Raw genomic sequence first — 12,547 nt, 5'->3', positions numbered from 1 at the left:
TACAAAATGCTTTCTGACGTTTGGAAAGAAAATAAAAAACCCTAGCAAGAACACAATTTACACCTAGCATGTCTATTTTCATTTTACAATTATCTTTCTCTCTCTGAGTGCGCCCGTTGAGAGAGAGCTCATGCAGCACTGAGACAACATACTTTTTAATCCATAAGTAACTAACGTGCTAGTTTTCATACAAAATAAATATGTAACATAATTAGGTACTTTATTTATTATTAATATAATAACATAACACATGTAGGCTACGTTTCTCAACACTTAGAATTAATAAATAAACGCCTGTTTCTCCAGACTTGCGCTTGTCAGTCATCCATGATTTCAGTTTTAAAATTCGTGCTAACCTGCACATTATGTTGTGCTGAAGTGTTAAAGACTACGACTGGAAATTGATATAGGTCTTAATTATGGCCGAATTCCTGTTAAGCCAGTATTTTAGAGTAAATCCTAATCTAAACAAAACTAGGAGGACAATATTCATTAGGGGCCGATGCATCCTATGACGTCATTTTCTGTCATAATTTTTCCGCCATTTTGAATTCTTAGAAAAACATACTTTTTCAAACTCCTCCTAGACGGTTGCTCCAATTTTCACAAAAATTGAACCAGATCATCTTAAGACCATGCCGACAAAAAGTTATCGAATTCAAGTTGATTCATCCAACAGTTCTCGAATATAGCGCAAACTAATTTTACGTAGGCTGTATCACCTCCGCAACGCTTTATCGTATTCAGACAAAACTTGGTACATGTCATCACAAGCATGACCTGAGGCTACATACTGTATTTCGGCGCAGCACCACCTACTGGTCCGGAGATACGAAAAATTGCTATTTTTACTTATAACTTCTGAATGATTTTTCCAAAAATCATAAAAATGGTCTTGTTAGATTCAGGGTGTCATGCCGAGTGGACTAATATATATTATTTTCCCATATCGGCCATTTTGGCTGTCGGACAAGAATTTTGTACTAAAATGCTGTATTTTATGAACACATGAACGTTTTGTTACGAAACTCTGTGTGGGTCATGCCCTGAAGGAGCCTGAGAAGTTTTAAACCAGCGCTACCTAGTGGTAAAATTAATTTTTCAAATGCTTATAACTCAGGGTGTGGTTGACTTTTTTTTCACGCAAGACATCTTCTTAGGTTCCTGAATCCTTGCCGAGTCAAACGATACCAAACATGCAAGGTTTCGCCTTACTGTTTTTATAGTGTTGTGATTTAGCGCTTAAAAAACCTTTGCCAATATCTTCGAAACTGTTAGACCGATCGAGACGAAACCACCGTAGGAAGTTTGCACACATAGGTCGTTGGCTGAATGCTATTTCCCAAATTCTCAAAATCCAATCAAAGTCGCCCATGGGTAATTTATGCTCTCATTCATATACATTTCTATAACTCTAAAACAAAATGAGATATTTTCACCAAATTTGACAGACACATGTATGGGCTCACTCTGAGAACACATAAAAAAAGCGGTGGAACGTGCAGTTCCACCGCTTTTTTTATGTGTTCTCAGAGTGAGCCCATACATGTGGTGCACACTTGGTGGCGCTATAATAGAACAACACAAGACATTGCCATTAATTACAATATAATATCATGATATTAAATACTACACTTTACGAATACATTGTGGAATACTCTTCAGCTATCAGGTTAACCATGAGCTACATGAACATAAGGTACCTTTATTAAGATAGCTTAGCATGCTAATCTGGTTAACACACTTTTGTGTTACATGTGTTAAATGTGTTATTCTTACACTAAAGCCTCTCCTCGGCAGTTTGGAGTGGCGCAAACTGCTAAACCCAGTGCCACGAGCCCCGGACCATTCAGTGGGTTCGAATCCTGAGAAGGAACTCAATAAATTGGCATCTTGGTGAAAACACGTCTTCCCAGTGGCGCAACAAGATAAGTGACATCTCTGATCCAGAGATAGTGATTATGAGTCCTGTGTGGGACGACGTTACCAAAATTGTGTGGAATATTGGGTCATTTCAATTCCTTTATTATTTAAGCGTTGTAATAATCTTTCTTTCTCTTGGATTGGAAATAAGTATGTTTTTGTTCATTCTGTGTTCATTCTCATCTGAACTTCTGTTCATTTTGAGTTCATTTCACCTGTACTTCTGAACCAGCTGTTTTTTTATGTATGTTCAATTTTTGCTGTTTTTGATCTTCCTGCTCTGCACTGCTGTTGCACCTGCTTTAGGGGCAACACATTTAAAATAATACTAAACTAAATGTTTCTTGAGTAGCAAATCGGCATATTAGAATGATTTAGAAAGAATCATGTGACACTGAAGACTGGAGTAATGATGCTGAAAATTCAGCTTTGCCATCACAGGAATAAATTACATTGCAAATATTTTCAAATAGAAAAAAGTTATTAAATTGTAATAATATTTCACAATCCCAATATTACTATTTTTACTGCATTTTTACTGTATTTTCATCAAATAAATGCAGCATTGGTGAGCATAATGGACATCTTTCAAAAAACATTAAAAAAAATATTATAAACCCCAAACTTTTGAATGGCAATCCAAAAGGCAGAGGGTATTTTCTGATTAGCTACTTTAAAAGGCTGGGTCACTTGTTTTTTATTTGAAAAATAACACTATCTACGGTGATATCTGTGAAAACATATTCTTTCTTTGATTTGACATGTCCGTGAAATGTAATGTTGTCCTTAAAGTTTATTTGAAGTCACAAAGAAAACATTGCGAGAAGAAGCACCGGTGGCAAATGTGTATGACTAGGTGTGAAGTGGCCATTACTGCTCTTGAGTACTCAAAATCCAGCTAAAACACAAGCTCGCATTTGTAATTCAATCAAAACGGTGCAACCAATCAGAATATCAGCATTGTCCGATTAATTGGACTTCTCCCATGAGCATGAAGGACTGTCTCACATTCAGTCAATCAGAACTCATTTAAGGAAGCGTTGCTAATGGAGGAAGCCCCACAGATGACCGAGCCTAAATGATAGCTACGCCTGGAAAGAACCGGATAAATGGGTGGTTCCCATAGCAACCCAGGGGAGGAGACCTGAAGTCTGCTGCAGGCCTTATCTTCCAAATGGCCCTATGTAGACAGAAACTGACATCCACCTGGTTTCGACGAATACTGCTTACTGTCAAAACATGAGTGTTAAAAACACATTCTGCGGCTTTAGTATTGACGTCTTAACAGAGGATACAGTAACTCAACCCCCTCCATAAAAGAACAATTATAAAGAAAACAAGAAACCTTTTAGGAATGTGATCAGCCATCATTAACTATTCTGGACTCGCTTCAAGCAGCAATATCAAAGAATTGTAACAATGGGTCAAATACTTTGTCTAAAGTAAAAACAAAGCATAAAAATGACACTAAAAGGCGAGTAAAATTATCAACAAGGCAATAACAATGGCTTACAAGATATAAAGAAAAGCACTTGATATCCAGCACAGGGAGTCTGAATTCCTTCCACGACATCACTTCACCAGTAGCTTAGCAACAGCATTAACAGTGTTGGTGCTCCGAGATCTGTGAGAAGAATTCATAACATGTTCACACAAATTTATTGCTGAATATTAACAAATGTGCCTGAGAAAATGCTGTTTCGCAGCTCTTGCTCGAGCCACCTTTAAATTTCCAAGATCCTGCCTATCAGTCGCAGTAATTTGCTATTAAGAATCATGATTTAGGAGGGGGATTCCCATTATTCATATTCATATGCTTACACTTGACATTAAATAGCCCCATCATGGCTGATGCGCGCAATCATTACATTGACTGCAGTATAAAACAAAGCACTGACTGAATAAGTGTTGGCTGTGCAAATAAAGTTGATGAATCGACTATGATCCACTGTAGCAACACATCCTGGACTCTACAAGAGGTCTCTTGTGTGAATGACAACACCGTGATGTATATTAACTCTTGTAACCAGCTGTGATAAAGCATTATATAACCCACAATATGACTAGCAGGTGATTAGAATATAAGAAAGGCATGATGAATGGTTTCAGAATGTAAGTAACACTATGTCGTGCTCATTGTTAAATAAAAACTGTTCAATTAGAAAACTTTTTAAATTAGAACATTGTGTGTAGTATGAAAGAAATACAATTCAAATGTTATTAAGCAGAATATTATAATCTCACATTCCAGTCAAGTCAGCTGTCAAAGGAGTGGCACAAAAAGTAAGGTTACTATGTACTTTGTACACACATATTTAATTGTGTATAAACACTTGCCAACGCAGGCCACCAGCTGCATTCAATCCACCTGCACCCAAGCTCATTGCATACTCAAGGCTTTCTGTTAATCACAGGAAACAACAACCTGACTCAATCAGGGATCTATATACCCCAACAAAGCTATCTTTCAGCATTATCATTCACCTCAGTGGCACAGGAACCAAATTTGAATTCTGACATGGGTGTTCAGTTCAGGACAATGTTTTAGAGCCAATCCCCTGAGCTAAAAATGCTATGGGACTTTTCACTATGAAGCCACAGGAAAATGATGGCTGACACAACACTGATGGGCAGAAATGCAAAAATGCACAGTCTCAAACTCTTATACTAATGACTGTCCAGTGCTATGAAATTATGCATAAATGATCGGTCATGGATAAAACATCTACTGTAATATAATGTAGACGGGAGGCACAGATATCACATTTCTGATACCAATAATCCAATAATTATTTCAATCTTTTGGCCAATAAAATATTAACAACTAAAATCAATAATTTTAAATGCTACAAGGGAATATTCATTTTGATATTTTGCTCAAATAAATGTAAATCAAAATTTAATTATTAGGCAAGTAAACATGCATGATTAAAAATCCAATATTTGCCAATTTGGGCAAATGTAAACATTTCTAATATAGGCGTATAACCGATATGGTACCAATATAATTGCGTTTCGGCAGAATGCATGAATACATTAGAATGGCCATGAATTGAGAAAGATGCTTTATGCCCACAGAATGCAGACCGCGCTAATAGCCAAAACCTATTGCACCTCAACAGCAGAAAAAAAAACCCATTAAAAAAGCCATGTTTTTGTCAATGACTAACAATGGCTCTTTATTGGCACTGATTAACATGCTGTGGACAGATGTGGCCGGTTTAACCTTTGTACTATCCAGGAAGCCCTTTTAAGATGGTTAGTTTGGGATGCTGGGCAGAATATATTGTGTATCCTCAAAAGCAGCATTCACCATGCCAAACAGAAAATGACTGACAGAGGAAAAAAAACTCCTATTTTCACTCTTGTCTTACACATGCTTCACTGGTCAAGACTAATACTTCACAGCAGGATTGTCTTACAGTGTACCATGACCCTCCCGGCACGCTCGCTCACAAATGCTCTTGATCTCATACACATTCTCACACTCTCACCCCCACAAATCTCATTAGGCTTCACAAGAGCTTCACCCACTGAACACACAGACAGACGAGTAGCTACGTTTACGCACTAGTGCACTCTGAATGATGCTATGTGTGCAAGTATAGCCACTCATAACAGCAGATATCATCAAAAGCTAGCTAAAACAAGTTATGGTAGGTAATGGTAGGTAACATCAGGCATGAATTATCCACTATGTGGGTAAAGAAAGTTAATCTCCCACTCTCCAAACCCAACACCAACACCCTCTGACACATTTTACGGGGGTGCAAATATAGGTCAACAACAAAAAACTTGCATACTCTGCATGTCATTACGGGGGGTAGGGACATTGTTAAAGTGGCCCTCATCAAAACTGCTTGGGATCTTAGCTTTTTGGAGGAATCTCATTGGGATCTCAGCTTTTTGGAGGAATCTCATTAGAATCACAGTCCGGGTAATAAGTTCTCTGTAGCACATTCTTCAAAACTACACAGTCAGAAGCACTGCCTCTTGAAGTGATAGTGAGATCCAGCTAAATATCTGCTCCTCCCCTTTCACACACACAGCCAGAGCAAACAGACACAAAGGGGAACCAATTAGTGGCAGGACAGCCCGAGAGCAGCCAACATTATAGTCTGTCTTAGAGACTTAATGTAATAGAGGAACGCAGATATCATTACTGAGTGAACTGTAAAATGAGAGGAGTTCCTTATTGGTTGGGAATTCATCTTCGCTTTTAGCATTAGCGCTAAAGCTGATGTTTGTCTTCTAAGAGTGTGCTAGAAACGATCCATACTGAAATGGATAGACAGACAGACTCCCATTCAAAAGTTGTTCAGTGATGTTTAATGTACATTGAATATGGTAAAGCACTTGGAATCTTGTTTTAAATATGAGTGGAACTTTAGCGTTTGGGGTTGGACTAGGAATGGGATCCAATTAAAGATGTGGGGCAGTGTTATTTTTATATTATCGAAATACTATTACAGTTGAATTTGCTTTTATCATTTCAGTTGTACTTTTATCTTAATTCATTTTGTTAAAGTGCCTTTTGTCATTTGTATTATTTTTTGTTTAACGTTTCTATTTATTTTCATATTTTCAGTTAATAATTTTAGTTCTTCAACTTACTTCAGTTCAACCTATCTTTTAGTTTAAAGGGTAAGTTTGGCGTTTTTCAAGTAAAGCCCTGTTTTAAGATCGTTTCTGATGAAATCGAACGGTTACGATTAAAATTTGGACACATGCTGCTGTCCCGAGAATTTTAGGTTTTTGTGTTAGCACCCCCCCACCTATACAATGGTTTCATAGGTGCACTGGAACAATCATTCATATAAACGCATTAATCTCATCGAGTTGTCTGGGGTGTTCACTGATATGCTCACGCAAAAAATCGCTGCAAAAGATGCTTTCCAACAGGTGTTTTACCATTCGCTGTAAAACCGTGGACCTATTTTTGCAACGCCTCACAACCGGACATTCTTCCAACAACTACGATAAAACCTGTTGGAAAGCATCTTTTGCAGCGATTTTTGCGTGAGCATATCAGTGAACACCCCAGACCACTCGGTGAGTTTCACGTCTTTGTAAACTAAAGTTTAAAGCGTTTATATGAATGATTGTTCCAGTGCCCCTATGAAATCATTGTATAAGTGTGTGTGGGGGGGGGGGGGGGGGGGGGGGGGTTAGGGGGTGCTAACACAAAAACCTAAAATTCTCGGGACAGCAGCATGTGTCCAAATTTTTATCTTAACCGTTCGATTTCATCAGAAACGATCTTAAAACAGGGCTTTACTTGTAAAACGAGGAACTTACCCTTTAAATAAATATGGGTAACCAAACATGGACCCCATTGACTTCCATAGAATTTTTTTAAAATTATTAAAAATTATTTTTTGGTTCATCTGACAGAAAGTAACAATAACATAAATATAGTAATATAGTATAAATAATATAGTATCATACATATACACACACATACATATACACACACACATATATGTATATATATATATAAACATACAACCTTGCAATAATTCTAACTAAAATATACATATTGCTAAAATATTTGTTGTTGGAGACAATAAATGTGCCATATGTGGAATTTTAAACCTACAAGTATATTTCTATGAAAGTGACCATTATAATGGGGTAATCAAATGCAGGCTAATATAATTAGTTTGTGCTTTTGTTTTTATTTTCATTTTTAGTTTAGCCTTTAGTCATTTTAAAAACAAAAGCATTATTTTTGTTTTTAGATTGTAATGTTACAATGTTTGAATTTAATGTGATTTTAACCACCTTTTTTGCACATAATATATTGCATAGCCTACATTACATTCCCTATATTTGTTTCCATATCCATCAATATCAACATTGTTTGGATATCATTGAACAGGATTTGAAATATCATTTTTTTTTATCCAAAAAATCTTTATCCAAATAGAAAAACGTAGAAAGTACCGAGATATATATCGTATATCGCCTTTTAACCAAAAAATACCGAGATATGATTCTTTGGCCATATCGCCCAGTCCTAACAATAATAACCCTAATGTGGGGGAAATTTGGAAAATGTCATTCATCGTCGCTATATTGTTGCAAAAATTACACCACCTTCGAGTTGCGGCATAGTGTTAATCCATGAAAAGCAGTGCCAGCCGAGACCCCCGCTTCAAATTTAGCCAACAGACCACTGCTCCTCCTACTCTGAGGAGGACCACCCGGAGCAGTTCCCATCAGAATAAAGAAACCTCCTCACTTAAGAACTTCCATTGGCTGAAGCCTCATAAGCCCCACAAAGAGAGCCTGTATGTTTAACCTTACAGCCTGAGTAACACGCAAGCACCGAGTAAGGCCTCAATGCTGGTGGTGTACGCTTAACCATTTTGATGAGGCATCAAAGCTAAGCCCTGAACATGGTGATGAGGGTAAATAAATTAATGGCTGATTTGAGAACAGTGAATGATGTTCTTGGTCCCGATTTGGAGATTTTGTTAGTGAAGGAAGGAATGCAGAAACTTAAAATGTGCCAGTGGGATACAATGATTGTTGGTCTTTTTGTTTTATTGCAGACTATTTTGTACGCAAGGCTGCAATCCATTCATCCAATAGTGGTTTTAGTAGCTCTATGGGATAACCAAAACTAATCACTAGTCATGAAGTTGTCATGGTGAAACCATAATATTCAAATGCTTCAATACTATTCAAATAATTTGGAATATGTAAAATGTCACATCATGCATATGAATAAAAATTCAAGGACAGCATAAAAACACAATACTCAAGCACAACTACAAAACATTTCAAGCAGGTGTTTTCAATCAAACATGTAACATTCAAAGATTACCAATAAATAAAGGGATGGTTCATGCATATTTAAATAGTTAAAACACAACTGTAAATTAAAAGCTGTCCAGACTTAAACATGAAATCAATGCTCATGAATATGCGCATTTAAAAACAACAACATTTTAACAGCAAATTAACTAACAGCAAATAACCAACCTCAGATGCAATTCTTGTGAGACACACACACACACACAAAAAAAAGTAAAGCAACATTGCTCTCTTATACTTCTCTATTATAAAATAATTCAGTAATAACTGGAGTAAACTACTTTGCAGTCATTGAGTCAATTATGCAATAAGAACGACCAACAGATGCTGTCATCCCTCAGGAGCCAATGACAAGAACATCTTTCACATTCGATTCAAAGTCCCCTCAGTACGTTTACGCATTATGTAACCGATTTTAGCGAGCGTGAGCAATGCATCTGCATCCTATAGGCTGTTACGTGAGCACTAACAGATAAAATATTTCTCTTAAATACAACAACAGCCTGATTTCCCACAACCCACACAAGGAGCAGACTCATTCCTATGTGCGTGGTGATTTATCGCCCACACACACAGCAGTCAATGGGAATCTGAGAAACTGCATTCTCATGAAAATCAGTTCAAAAGAACATCAATCTCTTGACCACCAATGCTGAAATGTTACACAATATTACACAGCTAATATTACACAGACTCAAACACTTCATTTTGAGGATGTAAAATTTCTTTGGACACTGCAACGGATGTGACATCCCGCCCTATGGCGTCTTTTTTAAAAACATAAATTCAACATACAATAAATAACAGTAAATCTAAAAATGTAAAAATATGCAATCTACTCCACTTCCCTGCAATGCTGCAAATATGCAGCTTTACAATTTGTGTTCTTTTAATTCGGCTAAGAGGTCACGACGCCATGACGTATTGATGTTCTATTTGTCACATGTCATTACATGACACAAATTTGCAGTTTATTCAGAGTCCATTCAACTTAAACATAGGAAAGCAACAAAATGTGAAACTTCTTCACAAGATTGCGTTTCCGGTCTCCAGCATTCACATGCCTAGGAACGGAAGTGAATGGAACGAAAAGTGTTGTGTGACCATCCCTTGATAAGAACTGAGTTGCGATACCCTGCAAAATGAAATCAATTGCTGACTGGATGTCCTCATAAGCCAAATTATTAAGTGCAATTGTTGAGTCACAGAATAGCAGACTAACCCAATTTGTCTTGATCAAGCTTTCAAGTAAGGCTCCCAGAAGAAAATTTGGGCTTTCACAGCCATCTGAACCCCATTAATCAATAAATGCCATTGGAGATCATTATAACTAGGAATGTATGAACATCTGCTAAAGTGACAACCAGTGATTTCCTGGCACCAGGGGGGTTTGGAACGCCCAATAATGAGCTGAGACCATCCTGGCAACAACCCCACGAGGTGCCATGGTACAGTAATTGTGACACTTAAGATATATAGTAAATTCCATGGTTCTAAAAGCTTCTGACATGGTAGCTTAAGCAACTTCAAAGAATACCATGGTATTATCATTCCCTAAAAACCTACGGTAATACCATGGTACTTTTAGGTACTTTTTTAGTAGTACAGCCAACCTTGAAAGACCTATGCACCACCTTAAAACTCTCTTGTGTATGAACAACAGTAGATAGTGTATTCAATGGTTCATTATAAAAAACAAAAAAGGTTCTTTCTTGGAATATATGGTTGAATGGTTCCATGAAGAACCTAACATCCATAGAATTTTCTATTACACAATGATTTTTATAGTGGAAAAGGGTTATTCAGATTATTAACATATTATTCACGGTAAGAAAAAAAGTTATTCTGGAAGTGTCCCCAGAATTGCTGCAAAAAACTCTCTTTTGGAACCTTTATTTTTAACAGTTTTCATAAAGTTCATTAGAAATTGATGTGTTTCATGAATGTATATGCATATAATTCCTCCAAAACAACCAACCGCATGAAATAAATGTCACCTAACGCCAAGAAATCATCACGTACCTCCCGAGTTCGTCTCCAATCTCGTAATAATCCTCCACATTCTCCTGGTTGAACACGGTCATGGTGTTCCTCGGCGCTTCCAGCTCTCCGGGATTCCCAAAATCAGCAGCCCATCTCTGTCAACCTAATGACAGTTTGCGGCGAACCCCTCTCATATTCGGTCTGCGGAGAGAGAGAGAGAGAGAGAGAGAGAGAGAGAGAGAGAGAGAGAGAGAGAGAGAGAGAGAGAGAGAGAGACGCGTGAGAGAAACGCGCGTGTTGTGCGTAAAAACGCTCAGTTTTATAAAAACCTCTTCTGAGCCACTGACTACACTCACAGCACGTCAACTACTGTTTGTGTACGCTTAGACGGCTTTAGCCACGGGTGGAAACTAGTAAACCTCATAAGGGAGAAGGTAACAGAGGTTTTGTTAAGGCGTCCACGGCGATTGGCGTTGCCAAGTGAACAGCGCAGCTTGATATGTGTGTGTGTGAGGAATTGCTCGTGATCATAACCCTGTGTTCTCTCACCACGGCAAGAAAACTGACAAGATAACCACATAACGTGTAGGCTGTTGGTACACCATATAAAATTTAATGTTTCTACGCCCACCCTTTCAGGTTTCATATCGTTAGAGAAACCTGACGTATTCCTTCATTACCTACACGGTCTAACACAGTAACGTTATACCATGCTCTTACCGGTAACATGCTTATTACTTCAATAAAAGCGAATAAAAGTAGCTTACCTTTATATTTCCATCGTTGTCAATCCCCAGGCAGCAGGTACGATCCAGTGTAAAGCGATAAAACAGCATACCCTTCACGAGAGACATGGGAGTGTTGTGTTGCAGGAAATGGAAGGATTGTAACAATGTAGAGATGGTGCGCGGCTCTCGGTAAAAATACCACCTGCAGTCCACCGGAGGGGGCGCTGTGGAGAGATGCTCATTATAATCCAAATTAAAGTCTAGACATTTTGATCAATATTCTTCAGATGTGTTAAAATGTAATTGAGACCCAAAAAGTAGAATTTTAATCTATCTATCTATCTATCTATCTATCTATCTATCTATCTATCTATCTATCTATCTATCTATCTATCTATCTATCTATATGTCTGTCTATCTATCTATCTATCTATCTATCTATCTATCTATCTATCTATCTATCTATCTATCTATCTATCTATCTATCTATCTGTCTATCTGTCTATCTGTCTATCTATCTATCTATCTATCTATCTATCTATCTATCTATCTATCTATCTATCTATCTGTCTGTCTGTGTGTGTGTGTGTGTGTGTGTGTGTGTGTGTGTGTGTGTGTGTGTCTATCTGTCTGTCTACAGTGTCTATCTGTCTGTGTGTGTGTGTGTGTGTTTGTGTGTCTGTCTGTCTGTCTGTCTACAGTGTAAATCTCTGTGTGTGTGTGTGTCTGTCTGTCTGTCTGTCTGTCTGTCTGTCTGTCTGTCTGTCTGTCTATCTATCTATCTATCTATCTATCTATCTATCTATCTATCTATCTATCTATCTATCTGTCTGTCTGTCTGTCTGTCTGTCTGTCTGTCTGTCGGTCTGTGTGTGTGTGTGTGTGTCTGTCTATCTGTCTGTCTACAGTGTCTATCTGTCTGTGTGTGTGTGTGTGTGTGTTTGTGTGTCTGTCTGTCTGTCTGTCTACAGTGTAAATCTCTGTGTGTGTGTGTGTGTCTGTGCGTGTGTGTGTGTGTCTGTCTGTGTGTCTGTCTGTCTGTCTGTCTATCTATCTATCTATCTATCTATCTATCTATCTATCTATCTATC

The 12,547-nt window shown here is 37.7% G+C and overlaps 1 protein-coding gene across 1 annotated transcript in view; it reads right to left on the bottom strand.

The window, feature by feature from the left end:
• Positions 1-11,670, bottom strand: part of dapk1 (death-associated protein kinase 1) — an 85,392-nt gene extending 73,722 nt beyond the window's left edge. The window contains exons 1-2 of the mRNA XM_077231535.1: positions 11,496-11,670; positions 10,768-10,929 (exon numbers count right to left, since the gene is read on the bottom strand). Coding sequence (XP_077087650.1) covers positions 10,768-10,829 — 62 coding nt within the window. The 5' untranslated portion in view covers positions 10,830-10,929; positions 11,496-11,670. The remainder of the gene's footprint in view (positions 1-10,767; positions 10,930-11,495) is intronic.
• Positions 11,671-12,547: the final 877 nt, after the last annotated feature.

This window comes from Siphateles boraxobius, unplaced genomic scaffold (assembly GCF_051911475.1).
Source record: "Siphateles boraxobius isolate OS27281-9 unplaced genomic scaffold, OSU_SipBor_1 16, whole genome shotgun sequence".
NCBI classification, from domain to species: domain Eukaryota; kingdom Metazoa; phylum Chordata; class Actinopteri; order Cypriniformes; family Leuciscidae; genus Siphateles; species Siphateles boraxobius.
Note: the sequence above shows the minus strand (reverse complement) of the source record. Positions and strands in the feature narration are given on the sequence as shown.